Source organism: Saccostrea cucullata, unplaced genomic scaffold, assembly GCF_032062105.1.
Source record: "Saccostrea cucullata isolate Sc308-1 unplaced genomic scaffold, CSIRO_AGI_Scuc_v1 ctg590, whole genome shotgun sequence".
NCBI lineage: Eukaryota > Metazoa > Mollusca > Bivalvia > Ostreida > Ostreidae > Saccostrea > Saccostrea cuccullata.
Window position 1 is genome coordinate 183,682 of NW_026928156.1, and position 17,950 is coordinate 201,631.

At 33.7% G+C, this 17,950-nt stretch overlaps 1 protein-coding gene across 1 annotated transcript; it reads left to right on the forward strand.

The window, feature by feature from the left end:
• The first annotated feature begins 4,285 nt into the window (after window positions 1–4,285).
• Window positions 4,286–11,207, forward strand: LOC134276621 (SPRY domain-containing SOCS box protein 1-like). The gene is made up of 3 exons (XM_062758853.1): window positions 4,286–4,443; window positions 6,616–7,525; window positions 7,730–11,207. The coding sequence occupies exons 2-3, from the start codon at window positions 6,823–6,825 to the stop codon at window positions 7,858–7,860; spliced, it is 834 nt and encodes a 277-aa protein (XP_062614837.1). The 5' UTR covers window positions 4,286–4,443; window positions 6,616–6,822; the 3' UTR covers window positions 7,861–11,207.
• Window positions 11,208–17,950: the final 6,743 nt, after the last annotated feature.

The following is a 17,950-nucleotide window of genomic DNA, read 5'->3' on the forward strand; positions in this document are numbered from 1 at the left end:
TCTTCTTCTCAAGAACCACTGGGCCAGAAAAGCTGAAACTTATGTGGAAGCATCCCAGGGTAGTGTAGATTCCAAATTGTTAAAGTCATGACCCCCGGGGGTTGGGCAGGGCCATAATAGGGGATCAAAGTTTTACATAGCAATATATAGGAAAAATCTTTTTCTCAAGAACCACTGAGCCAGAAAAGCTGAAACTTGTATGGAAGCATCCTGGGGTAGTGTAGATTCTAAATTGTAAAAATCATGATCCCCGGGGGTTGGACGGGGCCACAATGGGGAATCAAAGTTTTACATAGAAATATATAGGAAAAATCTTCTTTGCAAGAACCACTGGGCCAGAAAAGCAGAAACTTATGTGGAAGAATCCTGGGATAGTGTAGATTCTAAATTGTTCAAATCATGACCCCCAGGGGTAGGGTGGGGCCACAATGGGGAATCAAAGTTTTACTATGTTGAATCAAAGCATCCTATGGTAGTGTAGATTTCAAATTGTTTAAATTATCATCAGTTGGGTAGGGTGGGGTCACAACATGTATAACAAGGGGGAAATCTGGTAAAGAACGGAATGTTCAAAGCTTCTCAGGTGAGCGATGTGGCCCATGGGCCTTTTGTTATGTTTACAAATACTTAACTTAGATATTTCTAACGATCAGCAAATTTTTGAATTTCAGTTATCGAGTTACAAGACAGAACTCCAAACCTTTGTTATGTAAGCAAGGCCGAAGCCATGTTTTTATTTACATAGCATAGGCGTCGGAACCGGGGGGGGGGGGGGGCTTAGCCCACCCACTTTTCTTTCCAAATATATATATAGACAATGAACAAAGGTTTAGCCCCCCCACTTTCCACAGAAACGTCGCAGTGTAGGTTAAAAATCGGGAAAGTAGTGGTAAATTAAAATATTGGTACTGAAGTTCGAACATACACCCACCCACCCACCCCCACGAAATAGGATTTTCGTGTTTGGGATTTTTTTTTTTTACACTTAGCCCCCCACTTTCAATTTGCTTCCGACGCCAATGCATAGATTAAACATGCTGATATGTGTTCGTTAAAACAGATTTTTTTCAGAAGCATCCTGGGGTAGTGTAGATTCTAAATTGTTCAAATCATGACACCTGGGGATTGGGCGGGGCCACAATGGGGAATCAAAGTTTTACATAGAAATATATAGGAAAAATCTTTGAAAATCTTCTTCTTAATAACAACTGGGCTAGAAAAGCTGAAACTTATATGGAAGCATCCTGGGGTAGTGTAGATTTCAAATTGTCTAAATTATGATCAGTGGGGTAGGGTGGGGTCACAATTTGTATTACAAGGGGGAAATCTAGTAAAGGACAGAATTGTCAAAGCTTCTCAGGTGAGCAATGTGGCCCATGGGCCTCTTGTTCTAATGATTTGCTGAATCTCGTATTGTTATAAACATGATATTTTCTAAATGTAAACAAAAACAAGGCACAAGCCTTGTTTACATTATGAAGAATTCTCAGTCAAGTATCTCCTTTGTAAATCAAAAAAATGTTCAAATTTTTGCTGATCATTACAATTGCCTTAGTTTGGAATTGTAAAAATTAGAATTGGTAATAAAAAAATTCAGTTAAAACTGTGTCCATGCCCCTTTAAAAATAAAGTCAATATAGTTTTTGATCATGATTATTCTAGTCCATTTCTGGTTTGGTTTTAAAAAAGTTATGAAGGGTAGTTTATCATTACAGCAAAACTGTTATATTCACTATATGAGTTATAACCGTATGAAATTCATGAAATTTAAATAGCTGGGGATCCAAAAACGTTATATCCTAATTTATTAAATTTGTTATTCACATGAGTTTGTAAAATATACTGGTAACTCCTAATTTATTAAATTTCGGGCGATTACACCCCCCCCCCCCCCCCCCCCCAGGGTCTTCCCTCCACCACCATATATTATTTTTAAAAGAAAGTTTGCTATTTTGAGTATTTCATTTTTTCCCCCCTTTATTGAAGATTTGGGGGCATACATTTTTTTTTTATCTCTGTCTGTCCGTCTGTCTGCAAAAAACTTTAACCTTGTTCAGAACTTTCAAATTGAGTGGCTGGGTCTATGGCTTTCATATTTCACAGGTGTATTCCTTGACGGTGACAAAGCCTTACTTTGGGTACCAGCAACTTTGTCCTCTTGACCTTGATTTTTGAGTTTGACCTACTTTTACAAAAAATTTCAAGTTTAACATTGACCATAGCTTTTGAACAGCTGCCATGATGCTAGAGCTTTCAGTTTTCACATGTCGCAGTGTATTCATTGTGATAAGACCTTTTAGTAATTATAAATATTTTTTTACCTTGACCTTAGAGTTTGACCCACATTTTAAACTTACACCCTTCACATGTGTGGATCTAGAGGGGGCCGGGGGGTCAGCCCCCTGGAATTTGCAGAGGCATGACCCCTCCTCGAAAACACGGATCTATGCAATAATGGTATGAAAAGTCATTAGAAGGAAGCATCCACTGATCCCCCCCCCCCCCTCCCCGAAATAGATTTTTCCACGTCTGAGAATTGAATTTATGTTTTTTTTTTTTTTTTTTGCTTGTCAAGAAATTTATGGGCTGGATTTTTTTTTTGACTGAGGTGGAACCCCCCATCCCCACCCTGGAAAAAAATTCTGTATCCGCGCCTGCTTCAGTCTGATTATTTAAAGTCAGATCCTTTGATCCGCTCACGCGTATAGATCGCTACATAAGGTCGTGATCTAGGTGAGCGGATCAAAAGATCTGATTTTAATCAGACTGTTAAACAGATAGAACTAGGGCTTTTATATTTCACAGGTGTATTCCATGTGAACAAGACCATCGTTTTGGTATCAACAATTTTGACCTTGACCTTTAGAGTTTGACATGCATTTGGGAAAATCCAACCCTCGCAATGAGCTACCATACGAGGGCATCAGCGTTTCACAAACACATTCTTTTTATTTTCATATATGTATCGTTAAAAATATTAATTCAAACAGCAGTATATATGTATTATACATGTATATGTATGTTAAAAATTGTGAAAGTATAAATATATTAGATATCTATCAGGCACGTAACCCCCCCCCCCCCCCCCCCCCCCCCCCCGTTTCAAACATAACTTATTATTAGTAAAATTTTGATTTGAAATTTGAAAGCCCTCCCTTTTTGTTGCAGTATTGTCAAATAAGGGTATTATGTAGTTATGGAAAAAAAACCCAGTACCGATTGAAGTTCGATCTTAGACCTCAATCCACACCCTCACGACCAATTAAATAAAAAAATAAGATTTTTGATCTTGGACAAGTTTTCATTTTTAAATTTATTTTTATTTATTTATTAATTCCTTTTTGTTGTCGATTTTTTTGGTATGTTGAATTCTGCCCCTCTCCCTCCCCCCATCTCTATTCCACTATCTCTTTATCCCCCCCCCCACTCTCTCTCTCTCTCTCTTTATTCTCACTATCTCGGTGTCCCCTTCTACATGTACATGTACGTCCCTGCGTAAACTGGTAAAATTCAAAATTTACGTATAGAAAAAAAATTAAATACCATTGCTATAGCAACGGCTATTTGAACAAGATTATGAATTAAGTAATTTCCATAAATTTATTTTTCTACTTATTACATTCATACTTTCAGATGAAAGTACAATAAACAACAACACATCATTTGGACATAATGACACGTAGCAACTTTATTGTATGATGTTATATAACATGCAAAATATGAAAATCAGTTTTATATACATGTGGTTTATTACCATAGATTGTATCGTTAGATTGAATAAATAATGATGAAATTAAAATTTCTATCATGCTCTACATGTCGTCCTACCACTATTCACCTCTCACATAGACTTAAAATACCAGAACCACGTGATATTCACGACTGGGGTATTCGAATGAAAACCTTGTAATTCCGAAAAAGTTATTCATTATCACAGCAAGTAGATATTGATTTCTGTTGAATTCTTTCCTCAAATAATTTTTTATTATTTATTTTTCAAAAACCTAGGGGAAAATCAAGTTTATCTTTTATAGCAGTGGTAAAAGTGTAAAGCTAGGCTAGCTATTAGCAAAAAAAAAAGTTTTTAAAAATATCAGTTTTCATCTTCCAAGTGACTAGAAACTATATTCTTTAAAGAGATTTAAAAAAAATAATTAACCCATAAAAACAGCCCACGGTTATTGAATTAGTTCTAAGCATCACCATTCTTCATTTCTATTATGAGATGTTCCCGCAGGTAACCTACATTGTGATGTCACGAAAAATTAGGTCACGTGATCATTACTAGCTTGGCAGCCATGTTGATCATTGCCTGCTGTGATTCACAAAAGTGGCAATGAAAATAAAGCATGTGTGGAGCCCCGATTCGGCCATTAAGATCTCACAATCATAAATAATATGCTAGGTATATCATCTATCAGAAAACAGTACAAGAAATTAACGGTAAGTTTACGATCGCCCGAAAACTGTTGCTAATTTTGAGACACCCGTGTACAGCGGAAAGTGCGGGTGTTTATGTACAACAGCACGTTTATGTAGTTAAGATAGACAAAGAATGTAATACGATTTATTAAGACATTTTATACCAGTTCTAGATTTTCTGACTAGTTAAGTGGACTATTTTTGTAATATTTAAGGGTAGAGCACCCAACATTAATCGATCGGCGGTAAATTTCGTGCCTGATCAGCTGATGACAAAGAGATGGGTCAGACAAAGGGGAGATTTGTAACGGTACTTTGTCTGTCTGCTGGGGCTGGGGATTATCACATAACAAAGTTAACAAAACAGACACACTGACGATTCCTTGTGGAATATTGTATAACACAAAGAAAAGGAAAAAAAAACGAGTTTAATATAAACCTACTGGGATCTTGCCACTACTAGTATATATGTTATCTGTGTTTTACATGTATCATGTTTTCTGTGTACTATCATATTACACATGGAGGTTTGAAATGTACATTTGGTATTGTTTATATTGAGAAACATTAATTTTCTTTGGCTTAAAAGCCGCTTTGACTTTGATAAGGTAAGTCTTAGACTTTTGTTAAAACCTGAAAACATTGAGCATTGAAATGAATTGATAATTAATATGTCTGTATTTCTTGTTGGAGGGAGTAGTGTTTGTACTAATTTCATGTATGAAATGGACATACACACACACACAAATATATCCATTTGGAGTCGGGACAGACTTGATGGAAACAGTAACAGTTACAGAGTAACAATTGTGCAACAGAATTGGAGCATGTCCATTCCCATTACTTTTTAAAATATGATTTATAATACAAAATAAATGCAGCTCTGTAGTGAATGAATTAAAATGTACCATTTTTACTTAAATTATGATAGTCCCAGTGACCTACTTTTTGAAAATCTTTTTTTGCACTTTTGTCTGATCTTATAGTGAAGCAATATTTAGTCTTTTACTTCAAGGAAATTCAGGGTGGATTTATCAACTTATTTTCAGTTAGATTGTGATTTGATAATGTTCAGATTTTAATTCAAAGGAAAATTGAGGTTAAGCACAGAAGGAAGTGAGTGAGATCTATTCATTGATTCAGGTTGACTATTAGCCATTAAAAATTTCACATGGCAAATAAAAAGTAAATAAGAAGAGGGACTATTTAAATTTCATTTGTTTGACAGAGTGGCAGATTGTGTTTTATTGTTTACAACTTGATTTTAAAAATTAGAAAATGAAAAGTCATATGTTAAATTATATTGCACATATTGTATACTCTTGTAACCCACAGAGTTGGCCACATCTATTTCATATATGGTGTTTTAATGACTATTAATGACAAAGGCCAATACCAACTGAACTGACAACAAGTTGACTAGCTTTTCCATCGCCAACTTTCCCTATTTATTTAGCAATAGTGTGAAATCACAAATTTTCGTGGGGGGTTATTTTTCGTTGTTTTTCAAGGCATGATGAGACCCACGAATTCATGTCTACCATGAAAGGTAAAATGTTACACACATAACTACTCAACAATTCTTGATCCACGAAATCAATTCCTCACAAACCAAGAGATTTTCCTCAAACCACGGAAAATTGACCCCATGAAAATATGTGATTTTACAGTATTCTGCTATAGCCTGTGTATGGTGTTTACTGCTGAAGAGCACCTCCAAGTACAATCGGTTTATGTTTTATTTAGCAATATTCTGCTATAGCCTGTGTATGGTTTTACTACTGAAGAGCACCTCCAAGTACAATCGGTTTATGTTTTATTTAGCAATATTCTGCTATAGCCTGTGTATGGTTTTACTACTGAAGAGCACCTCCAAGTACAATCAGTTTATGTTTTATGATATTGAGTATAAATGTTCATTATCTTCACCTCTCTCATTTATATGAAGTAACATTCCAATCTGAATCATTTCTAAAAATTAACCTATGTACAAGGAGTGCTATTACAGAGACCAAATGAAAAGAACATCATCATAAGATTTATTGGAAGGTGGTATGGAAGAAATCCTGTAATTCCCATATAATAATACACAGAAGTTCACAAGTAATAAATATTGACTACATCTCCTAAAATCTGCCATTTTAGATTAATAGATTAAGTTATAGTTATAATTTCCAGTAATTTTCATTTCAGGTTAAACATAAGTGAAAGCAGGGAGATAGAACAAGGACAGCTTTACAGAATTCTTAAGGACTAGAATGTTTTGATATAAACCCTTGCCTACAAATTGTGACAAAATTCCCAAATGATATAAAACAGAAAAATCCCTATAGAAATACATTCAATCTCAGTCAGCACATTTCTTCATTGGTGAACCTGCCCCAATATCATTGTCAAGAAATGAGCATGGGGCAGAAAGTTTCTGGTGGCATAAAAACCGTGACAGCTCGAGAATCATCGTACAAAGCCCTGTATAAAGGTGACATGGTGTACAACCCAGACTATCAGAAGCCAAGTCGACTGGACATGCTCCTAGACATGCCGTCCCCCAACAAGGAGTCGCAGGTCAACCATTCCTGGAACGCGGACGATCGATCGCTAAATATATTTGTGAAAGATGACGATAAGTTGACATTTCATCGTCATCCAGTTGCTCAAAGTACAGACTGTATTCGGGGGAAAGTGGGTTACACACGAGGACTACATGTGTGGGAGATCATTTGGAGCACGAGGCAGCGTGGCACCCACGCGGTGGTTGGGGTAGCCACCAGCGATGCCCCCCTACATTGTGTGGGGTATCAGTCCCTCGTGGGCAGTAATTGTGAATCCTGGGGATGGGATCTTGGGCGGAATAAACTTTACCATGACGTAAAAAATAATCCTGGTGTGACATATCCTAGTCTGAATTCGGACGAGAACTTTGTGGTCCCAGACAGTTTCTTGGTTGTCTTGGATATGGACGAAGGAACGCTCAGTTTTGTAGTGGACGGACAATACCTAGGAGTGGCCTTCAGAGGACTCAAAGGGAGAAAACTGTATCCAATAGTCAGTGCAGTGTGGGGGCATTGTGAAATAACAATGAAATACATAGGCGGGCTGGATCGTAAGTAATTTACAGCTGTTATGTGAACTTTGTCCACAATTAATGAAAATTGTAGTTAATGACAATCACATACAATGAAATTCTCATTAAGAGAATTCTTAAAGATATGTTATTTATATCTAAGACTGCTAAGTTGCTATTTGAAGTTTTGTTTAATTTTCTTTTTTAAACATTGTATGGTAACGAGTTCTTATTTATCCTCAGCGGAGCCCTTACCCTTGATGGACATCTGCCGGAGGATCATCAGACATCAACTGGGTAAAAATAGACTGCACGAAATTCCTAGACTACCATTACCAAACCCACTTAAAAGTTACCTACTGTACCAGTCTTAGTACATCGTGGTGTAGTGTGTGTATTATACTCTCGTGGGTCTGTCTGTCTGTGAGGACCTGGTGCTTGGTGATAAAACAGAGTTAAGTCCTCTTGGAGAGAAAGCAAGTCCATGGCCAACAGGACATAAATGTTTAAAGGCAGTCCTCAAAGACAAAGGAAGATGTATATCTAAACAAGTCATTAATGTCTGATCTCATAGGAACTCCTGATATTTGTAAACAATACACAGGTCACTAGGAATATTGACAAAGATATATTTAGAACCAAATATCTATGAAGGACTTATATGTTGATGGAATTAATGTCAAACAATTCCGTAATGTTGTGAATTCAAATTTTTTAAAATTATCCTTTGATCTAAGTTCTTTAGACAATTGTAAATTGCATTTGATTCTGACCGGGTTCTGTGAACTTAGGTCAGAGATAGGACAGATAGAGCATATTCCACATCATAAAAATTTCAAAAGGGCCATTATGCGAAGAGTAATCTCCTGGCTGCAGGTTTATGTGTGTGTGTGTGTTATTTTATCATGTGTGTTAATATTGTGTTATAACAACAAGCAAGTGCAGGAATGGATGATAAATTGTGTAAAAGGCCTTTGTCTCACAATTGTACGTGTGTGTTTGTGTGTGTGTGTGTTTGTGTGTCTGATTGTATGCGTGTGTGAATGAGAGTTGTGTTTTTTTCCCTGCCCTGTGTGTTGTAAGTCTAGTCAATAGCGATGTCTTACTTCCATTTGTAGGTGTGGTATCAATCTGAGCTGAGAGGATTATTTATGTTATTATGAAAGCTTTCTGAGAAAGCACATCAGGACTAGCTGGTGATTAACTGTACAAGGTCCTGTCTTTTATAATTTTTACCTCCCTTGAGATAAAGTCTCAAGTAAGATTTTTCTGATCACATTTTGATATCTGCTTGTCTGTTTGGTATATATTATATATTATCAAGTTCTACCCAAGAAATATTGGACAGTCCTTGTTAGGAAGGGGTTGGGGGTGTATTAGCAGCAAAGAGAACACAAATGCATTTACAGCAAGTAGGGAAGGAAAATGTTTCAATCACAAGAGCTGAGAAATAAACAAGGGATTATAATTACAACAAAGAGAACACAAATGAACTTTTCTGAGCGATAAATATGTACTAATCGTGGTCCCTAGATCAGAATAGGTTTCATTAAAAAGGGGTTTGTTTTCTATTAATAAACTGAAGGAATTCTAAAATTTTCTTTATAACTTATAGGTAATATTCTAAAATAGTGTATGTCAATAAATTTATTTAAATTTTAAAGGTCAAGAGGCGTAGAATGTAATAAAAGGGGTACATATTGTACAGTGACTTGGGTGAGCATTGTGTACCTCGGATCTTTGTTAATATTATACAAAAGGAAATGACATTTCATATGTGTCAAAAATCATCACAAGTTTTATGAAAGATCTCTTTAGTGTATCTGAAGAAAATTTATTAGGGTACATTCTTTGTGTTTAATTTGAAGATCTTTTTTAAAATATGTACATTTCTTTTCAATGATTTAAATATATTTTCAAAGAGCACACCTTTGCTTTATAAAGGGGATGGGGAGGTTAATGTAAAGAAAAAAAAGGTGTTATGTTAAACATTTGATATTCATAACTTTACACAAGATTGGAAGGTAGAATTTAATAATCATTTTTTGTGCTATCATCCTGGTATAGATATATAAATTCCTATGCAGAAGTCATTCTGCAATAATTATATTTCAAATCTTTTCAAAAAGGATGAGAAACAGAAATAATACAATAATCTTAAAAGCTATCAGTCGATTTGTTGATTGAAAATACAACTCTTTTTTTTACTTCTCTAGATTATAATGGGGGGGATTTGAGAGCATATCATGTCAATGTGTAAAGAGGTGATTTGTTTGTGAAGAATGTCTGGGTATATTTCTCATTTATTGTATGACGTAGCACAATAGTACACAGTAGTACACCCACTTCTAAAGTGCAGTGTCAGGTGTCTTCTAGGTTAAAAAAATAGATTTTAAGTTCAATTTGATTAATGGGGAAAGTTGCAACAAGATATCTTAGCATTTCAACTTGAATTTTTCAGAAAATGTTTCAAGGATGTTTTTCACAAATTGCACCATAAGGCCCATCTTATGACACATTTTAATTTTGAGGTTGACTGTGAATTATGTGTACATTGAAGTGCTGCAGTAAAAATTTAGTATTCAACATGTTCAATATACATGTATTGATTAATTGAAAATTTTGTTGAAGAAGCCTTAGAAAACATGCCAATGGTGTAAACATACACAAAATTTGTCTTACCGTATATAAAGGTCTAAATTTTTAATATCTTTGATATTTCTCTTTTTTTATGAAAAAAATATATATGAAATTTTATCTTTGGACTGATCCCAGTTTTATGTAGATGCTTGTCTTACATTATTGTATTATGATACAAGAATTTTTAATCTTGATTTTTAGTGACTCTACTGTTACTTGAATGTGTGTGATTTTATATGATAGACAAAATAATTTAAATCATGAATTGAAATGATCTGATGAATGGATCGAGGAATTGTACAGTGGTTTATTGTTACATTTGATTATTATTTATTGCAGTAGATATAGGGCTTGTGCATTGCTCTTCAGTTAAGTGTGGTGTTAGTACTTAAATGTCCGTTAATATATACAGATTCTGAATTCAAAGCTACATCATGTTTTATACCACAACAGAATATAAATTTTTGCATGGTCTTTCTAACATGGATACAAATTAATGGGGTTTTTTAGGGGTATGTTATGAAAAAATATGGATATTAATTTAAATTTTGGCACAAATAATGAATTTTACAAATGTGCATGTTGTAAATTGATTTAAACACTGCAGTCTTAATGTTGTAGCTGTGCTGTAGCATGTTTTATTTTAAATAATTATTTTTGTTTAAATGCCATTTGGTCTGTTGCTGTTTGAAATCTTTTAAACTTGAAATCCCTCAAGATTTTTGATTGATGGAGAAGATTTCTCCACAAGTATATAAATATGTCGCAGTCTTAGTCTGTAATTTTATTTCTAATTAACTTAGATTTTTAATGAGCGATGACTTTGTAAAAGCATGGGTTATGATATTGTTGATTGTGCCTCAATGCATTTTTTTAACAGACACATTTCGCTAGGACACACCTTTTCAGATATATGAACATTTGTTAAGCATTATATTTATTTGCACAGAACAGATGTGCAGGCCATATTGCATGTGTTTGTTTCATTTCATATGTTTGTTTTTCCTTGTAAAAGCAATGGTTGTAAGACAATTCTAGCCAAATCTTAACTGACATAATAAATATGATGTAAAACTTGGAATAGTTGATCTTAATTGAGGGTAAAGAGAAGTATCATAACTGTGTGCGTGTACAGTCAAACTTGTCTAATCAAGAGACCACTGCTTCCATAGAAATTGGTCAGACAAACCAACATTAAAAATTGGCAATACACGTTTTTGAAACAATTGAATTTACTGAAAAGGGTCCCAATTAAAGTTTGCATCGCACCATGAACACCCAGATTAAACAAGTTTCACTGTATTACATTTATTATTCAGAGGGGGAATAGAGGTCTTTATACTATAATAATGTCACCCAAGTTCTGTGGCTGTGGGTTTCAATCTGCCTTGCATAAACTTTTCACATTTTCAGCTTCTTATCTAAAAACTTTCAAGCCAGTTTCAACCAAACTTGACACAGAGCATCCTTTGGTAAAGGGGATTAACAAAACCCCCTTCCAAGGGAAAATCGTCAAGAAGGCAAAATGAAATGGTGTCATTTTACAAGTGGCCTATGGGCTTTATAGGTCACCAGAGCATCAAATAACAACTCTTCAACAATTGAATTTGGTTTGTGATTTAAACCAGGGGCCATGACATTTACAATTTGAAAGAGGCACAATTGCAATCGTAACTACCTACATAGTTATGATGAGCAAGGTCTTCCTTCCAGAATTGTGAATTTTAAAGCCCCTGGGCCTGGATCAAGGGCATCACATTGGTGGTGGTGGGGTTGGGGGGGGGGGTAATAATCCTATTCTGAAAACAAATTTATATCAAAAAAATTCTTGAATTTGTTGTAATGAAGTCAACAAATTTGTTGTAACAGATTAAACAAATTCGAAGAAATTATTATAACAAATTAAATTTGTCATAACAAATTCGACAATTCGTTGTATCGGATTCAAAAATATTTTTTGATAGGTCCTAAATTGGCTTCCGTATCATCTTGATTCTGTGAAAATTTTATTAATTTTTAAATAGAAAAAATATGAGAAGAATCCTTTATAAAGCCTTTTCATTAAAGTACATGCAATCAAGTGCTCTGTTTGAATTTAAGAGCTCCCACCCCACCCACCCTGGTACCCCTGACCCAAGGGCCATGAAATTCACAATTCTGGAAGAAGCACCCTTGCTCATCATAACTATATACTTAGTTCATGGGCTTTTTAGCCAGAAGCAGAGGAGAAAATTTTACTGCATTTTCCCTATATACAGTAAAACATGCTTATAATGAATTAACGCTTAGCATGCTTACTTTGGTTACTTAATACCCATACACAGAGCAGGGAAACATAATAATGCATTTCAACTAATCAGTAGTAATCAGCAATAATCAATAGTGCCAACCTCACACCCTGGAGCCACACATTTCACCAAGGAGCAGATATCATAGCATAAAATTGAATTGTTATAACAAATCAAACAAGAGGCCCATGGGCCTTATAGGTCACCTGAGCATTATGCAACAACTTTCCAGTGATTGAATTTGATTCATGTTTTAAGCCAGATGCTATGCTATTCACAATTTTGAAAGAGGCACCATTGATCATCATAACAATACACTTCGCAGTTGCTTAGTTTGTTTACTTAATACCCATAGGCAGGGTAGGGGAACAAAAAATGCATTTCAAGTAATCAGTAATATTCAGCAATAATCAGTAATGCCCCTATCACACATGAACCCCTGACCCTTAAGCCTAGATACACACATTGCACATTTTTTGAAAAGGCACCCTTGCTTTTCAAAAATATTTGATTAATACCAAGGAGCAGATTTCAAACAATTCATCCAGTTTCAGTATATAAGTACAGTCCCCCCCCCATGGCACCCCTGACCCTGGGGCCTTGAAATTCACAATTCTGGAAGATTAGCGCCCTTGCTCATCATAACTATATAGGTAGTTCATCTGCTTAATACCCAGGAGCAGAGAAGAATACTTTCAAAGATTTTATGTATTTTCACAATATAATCAATAGAGCCCCGCCCTATCACTAGAACCCCTGACCCTAGGGCCATAAAATCAAAATTTTGGACAAGGTATTCTTGCTCATCATAACTATGTAATTAATTTATTTCATTCCTAGGAGCAGAAAAGAATTTTTTTCAAAGAATTCATGTATTTTCACTATATAATCAATAGAGCCCTGCCCTAACACCAGAACCCCTGACCCTGGGGCCATAAAATTCACAATTTTGGTAGAGGCACTCTTGCTCATCATAACTATGCACTTAGTTAGTTTATTTAATACCCAGGAGCAGAGAAGAAGATTTTCAAAAAATTCATGTATTTTCACTATATAATCAATAGAGCTCCGCCCTAACACCAGAACCCCTGACCCTGGGGCCATAAAATTCACAATTTTGGTAGAAGCACTCTTGCTCATCATAACTAAGCACTTAGTTAGTTTATTTACTCCCCAGGAGCAGAGAAGAAGATTTTCAAAGAATTCATGTATTTTCACTATATAATCAATAGAGCCACGCCCTAACACCAGAACCCCTGACCCTGGGGCCATAAAATTCACAATTTTGGTAGAGGCACTCTTGCTCATCATAATTATGCACTTAGTTAGTTTATTTAATACCCAGGAGCAGAGAAGAAGATTTTCAAAGAATTCATGTATTTTCACTATATAATCAATAGAGCCCCACCCTAACACCAGAACCCCTGACCCTGGGGCCATAAAATTCACAATTTTGGTAGAAGCACTCTTGCTCATCATAACTATGTACTTAGTTGGTTTATTTAATACCCAGTAGCAGAGAAAAAGATTTTAAAAGAAATAATGCATTTTCACTATATACTTATTTAGCCCCGCCCTAGCACTAGAACCCCTGACCCTGGGGCCATGAATTTCACAATTTTGGTAGAGGACTCAATGCTGATTACAATCATGCAAACAGTTTGACTGCTTGATGTCCAGGAGTAAAGAAGAAGATTTTTAAAGATTGCATTAATTTTAGTGGTTTTTGCCCCACCCCCCAGGCCCCAGGGGGGCAGGGACCATGAAATTCACAATTTTTGTTCCCCTTCACCCATAGATGCTTTGTGCCAAATTTGGTTGAAATTGGTTCAGTGGTTGCAGAGAAGAAGATGAAAATGTTCAAATGTTAACGCAATAGGTCACCTGAGTTTACTCAGGTGACCTAAAAATTCATTTAAACAAATTTAATTTGTTATAACAAGTTTTAGAATTTGTTTAAACGAGTTTAATTCGTATCAACAAATTTTTGAATTCGTTATAACAAATTCAACAAATTTGTTATAACAGATTAAAATCGTAATAACGAATTCAAAGAAATTGTTATAATGAATTAAATTTGTTATAATAAATTTGCAATTCGTTATATTGAATTCAAAAACATTTTTTGATAGGTCCCAAATGGGCTTCCGTAAGAAGACAATATCACAAAGTGACGGTATCAGTGAGATTAAATTTGACCGTTTTATATTAGAGGCAAGGTCAGGTCAAGGTCATTACCTTTTTCTTGGACATTACGAATAAAAAATACTGTTGTCAATCAAAGGATCCCTACTTCAATTTCAAAAGACTGAATGTTTTTCTTTTTGCATTGTAAGATATTACCATATATGGCCTGTAACATGAGATCACCAAACTGACATAAATAATTTAACTAAAATAGATATTGGCTTATCTGAATCTCGATTATTTTTCTTAAATTTTTAGGATATATTAGTTATTTTCATATGCTACTTATATTTAAATTTTTCTTATTTTCACATATTGTAAAGTTGTCACATAAAGAAACAAAATGATACAAAAACAAAAAAAATTCATTGTTTACTAAAAGAGAAAAAATACTTTTTACAGATTTTTGGCTCAAATCTGTACTTCGCTTTTAAAAGCTAAAATAGTTCTAGTTTGTTTGAAAAATTTTATTTATTTGATATATTTTGAAACTTTAGTCCCTTATTATTAATTCAACTTCCATTTGAAATTTTTCAAGTTTTTGATTATGTAAAAATCAAAACTAAATTCATTGTTCTATAACAATTTTGAGAGGCAGAAAAAAAGATATTTTCATATACCACCATTCCGATAAAAATATATTCCATGCTAGTTTTCAAACTCAGTTTACCATTTCTTTTAAAAGTTGTACAATTGTGATGAGGAAAGAAAAATATGATCTTTTAAATCTCTAACACCTAATCATATAAGACAAACAAATATACTTTGAATATTTCATCTAGTCAGAAACCAGAGAAGAATCCTACCTTAACCAAGATCACAACACATTTTAGTTAAAGGCAAGAGCATAACCTTCTACATTATATTTTTGTCAGCTATTGTGCTGACATGATAAAAAACAAAAAAAAATCTCTCTCTTTTTGTCATTTAATTATGTCACATGGTAAAAGATCTACTGAAGCAAAGGAGACAAGATATACTAGTATAAAGTGGTTTGCAGACATTATATCACATGAAATTATGAATTTTTACTCTGGTTAATTCATGCTCCAAATGACTGTCACCAATTTTTTTTTTTTTTATATACAGAGTTTCTTGATCCAAATTGACATCAAGTTTTTTCATAAAAAGAAAGATTCATTTTAACTTAAACAATGTTTGTTTACAAATGAATTAATTGCAATACAATGTACTTTATTAAATGAATAATATACTCATGATAAATTCCGAAGACAAGCAGGATTGCACATTATATAATATACTGCAATCTAAAATATATATTGGTATATATACATGTACATGTACTTAAAGCATATAACAACTACTAAACTTCAAGATTAAAAACACATTCACTCTTCTGCTATATCCATTGTTAAAACTAATAAACGTCATGGTTATAAAACAACAAACATCAACAAAGAAATTCCTCACAAAGCATCAAACTCAGCAGACACACACAGGCTTACAGAGAATCGTGCTAAACACAAACAACCATCTGCAAGAGAATTGACTCTCATTCATTTCTCTCTTGGAGAGATGTAGTACAAAAAAAAAAACAATGTAAACATTATAATTTTTCAATTTAAAAACAAACAAGCTAAAATCTTGATGCTATCAGTATAATTTCAATTTTAAATATCAATGCCATTTTAGTTAGGTTATTGCCACCTGAACAAATTTCTTAAAATAAATATGTGTTTATTTACAAATACATTGAGCCTTACTTGTGTTCCCAAATAAATTGTCTGGATTTATGATCTAGATATCAAAACATAGATTAAAAATGCCTTTGGAATTAATCATTTGATACAATTTGTAAAACATACAAGAACATCAGAAGTAGTCCAAACATTTTGTTTACCTCTTACACACTTGATTTCAACAAAACAGCATTATCAACACACTGACCATAACATCGCTATAAAAATATCTGTATTTCATTCAAATTTTGAATTCTCTAAATCACTCAACGCTGCCAAAGTTATATATATATGTTTAAAAAAAAAGATTGGAGCAAATATACAATGCCTACAATCTATAGTATTTTGACAAATACAGCAATCCCCAAGCATTTCACTTGAATTTTGATATCTCAAACAAAGGTTTAGTACTTTAAAGTTTACACATCTTTAAACATCTAAGAGTAAAGAGAGGAATATTGCTGAAAGTTGGTGTTACATGTACTAAATCATTTTTTCACACTAGGTTTTGAGTTGGTAATATTCAACAATATATCTAATCCAATTCAATGAATAAAATATATTTTAAACTAATAATATATCTTTCTAATCAAGCAATCTTGAAAAATTCCCTTCTTTTTCATCTGCCTTCTAAAATTCATTTTATTTAAACAGAAATTATTTTATGTTTTAAGAAATGTAAAAATCTCTTTCAATTTTTTTTTCATGATCATTTTGTACAAATAATCTGGACAGTGACCTTTATTAATATTTACAATTTATGGAACTTACAAGAAGTGCCATTTATAAATTTTGTTTTTCCTTTAAAGTGACAAGCCTCTAAGTCCAAACTTTTAAGTAAAATTGTACGAGATCATCAAACCACAAGCAAAACCCTATTGAATTTTATAAATACACATAGTCAAATGAATTCATATGGCACTTTTTTTGCAGGTTTAAGAAATATGGATGTACTTCAATGTAAGAAATGAACCACTTTCTTTACAGAATGACACACAAGCAAAACGAGTATCGAATACTTAAATTCGGTTAATGTATATTTTTATAAACTTATTCATTAATGCATTAAACAATCTGTTTTATAACTTAAAATGCTCCTTGCACTTGTACATGCAGTAATTAGGGTTTGCTACGCCTCTAAATGACCGTAATTGCCTCTGACAGTGTTTATACAGTAATTATCGTGACCAAGCACCTGTTACCTGGCTTTTCTCACCTTCGGCTGTCTTCTACCCTTATTTTTGGTTTGCTTTAATTATTTGTTTTCACTAAACATCGTTTAAGGTCTAATTTATTTAAATAAATTAAATAATTTTGTCAATTCTTCGAGAAGCCGTAAATGATATTACATGTGCGATTGTTGATTGGTTGTGTTTGATTACATGCCAATACAAATGGCTGAAGGCAAAGGCTTTAAAATACCGATTTCCATCGACACACAAATGAAAAAGTGTATGAAAATCATAATGAACTTGATAAGTTGATATACGTAGCTCTGACAACTGATTTTTTGTAGATTTTTTTTTTACAAAAACACTGTGAACCTCTTATAATTTTATTTCTTGTGTTTATCTGATATTTAAATTGAACTTCAAAAAATGTTATTTAAATTTTGTCGTAACAAGTGCTCATCATTCTTACAACAGAAA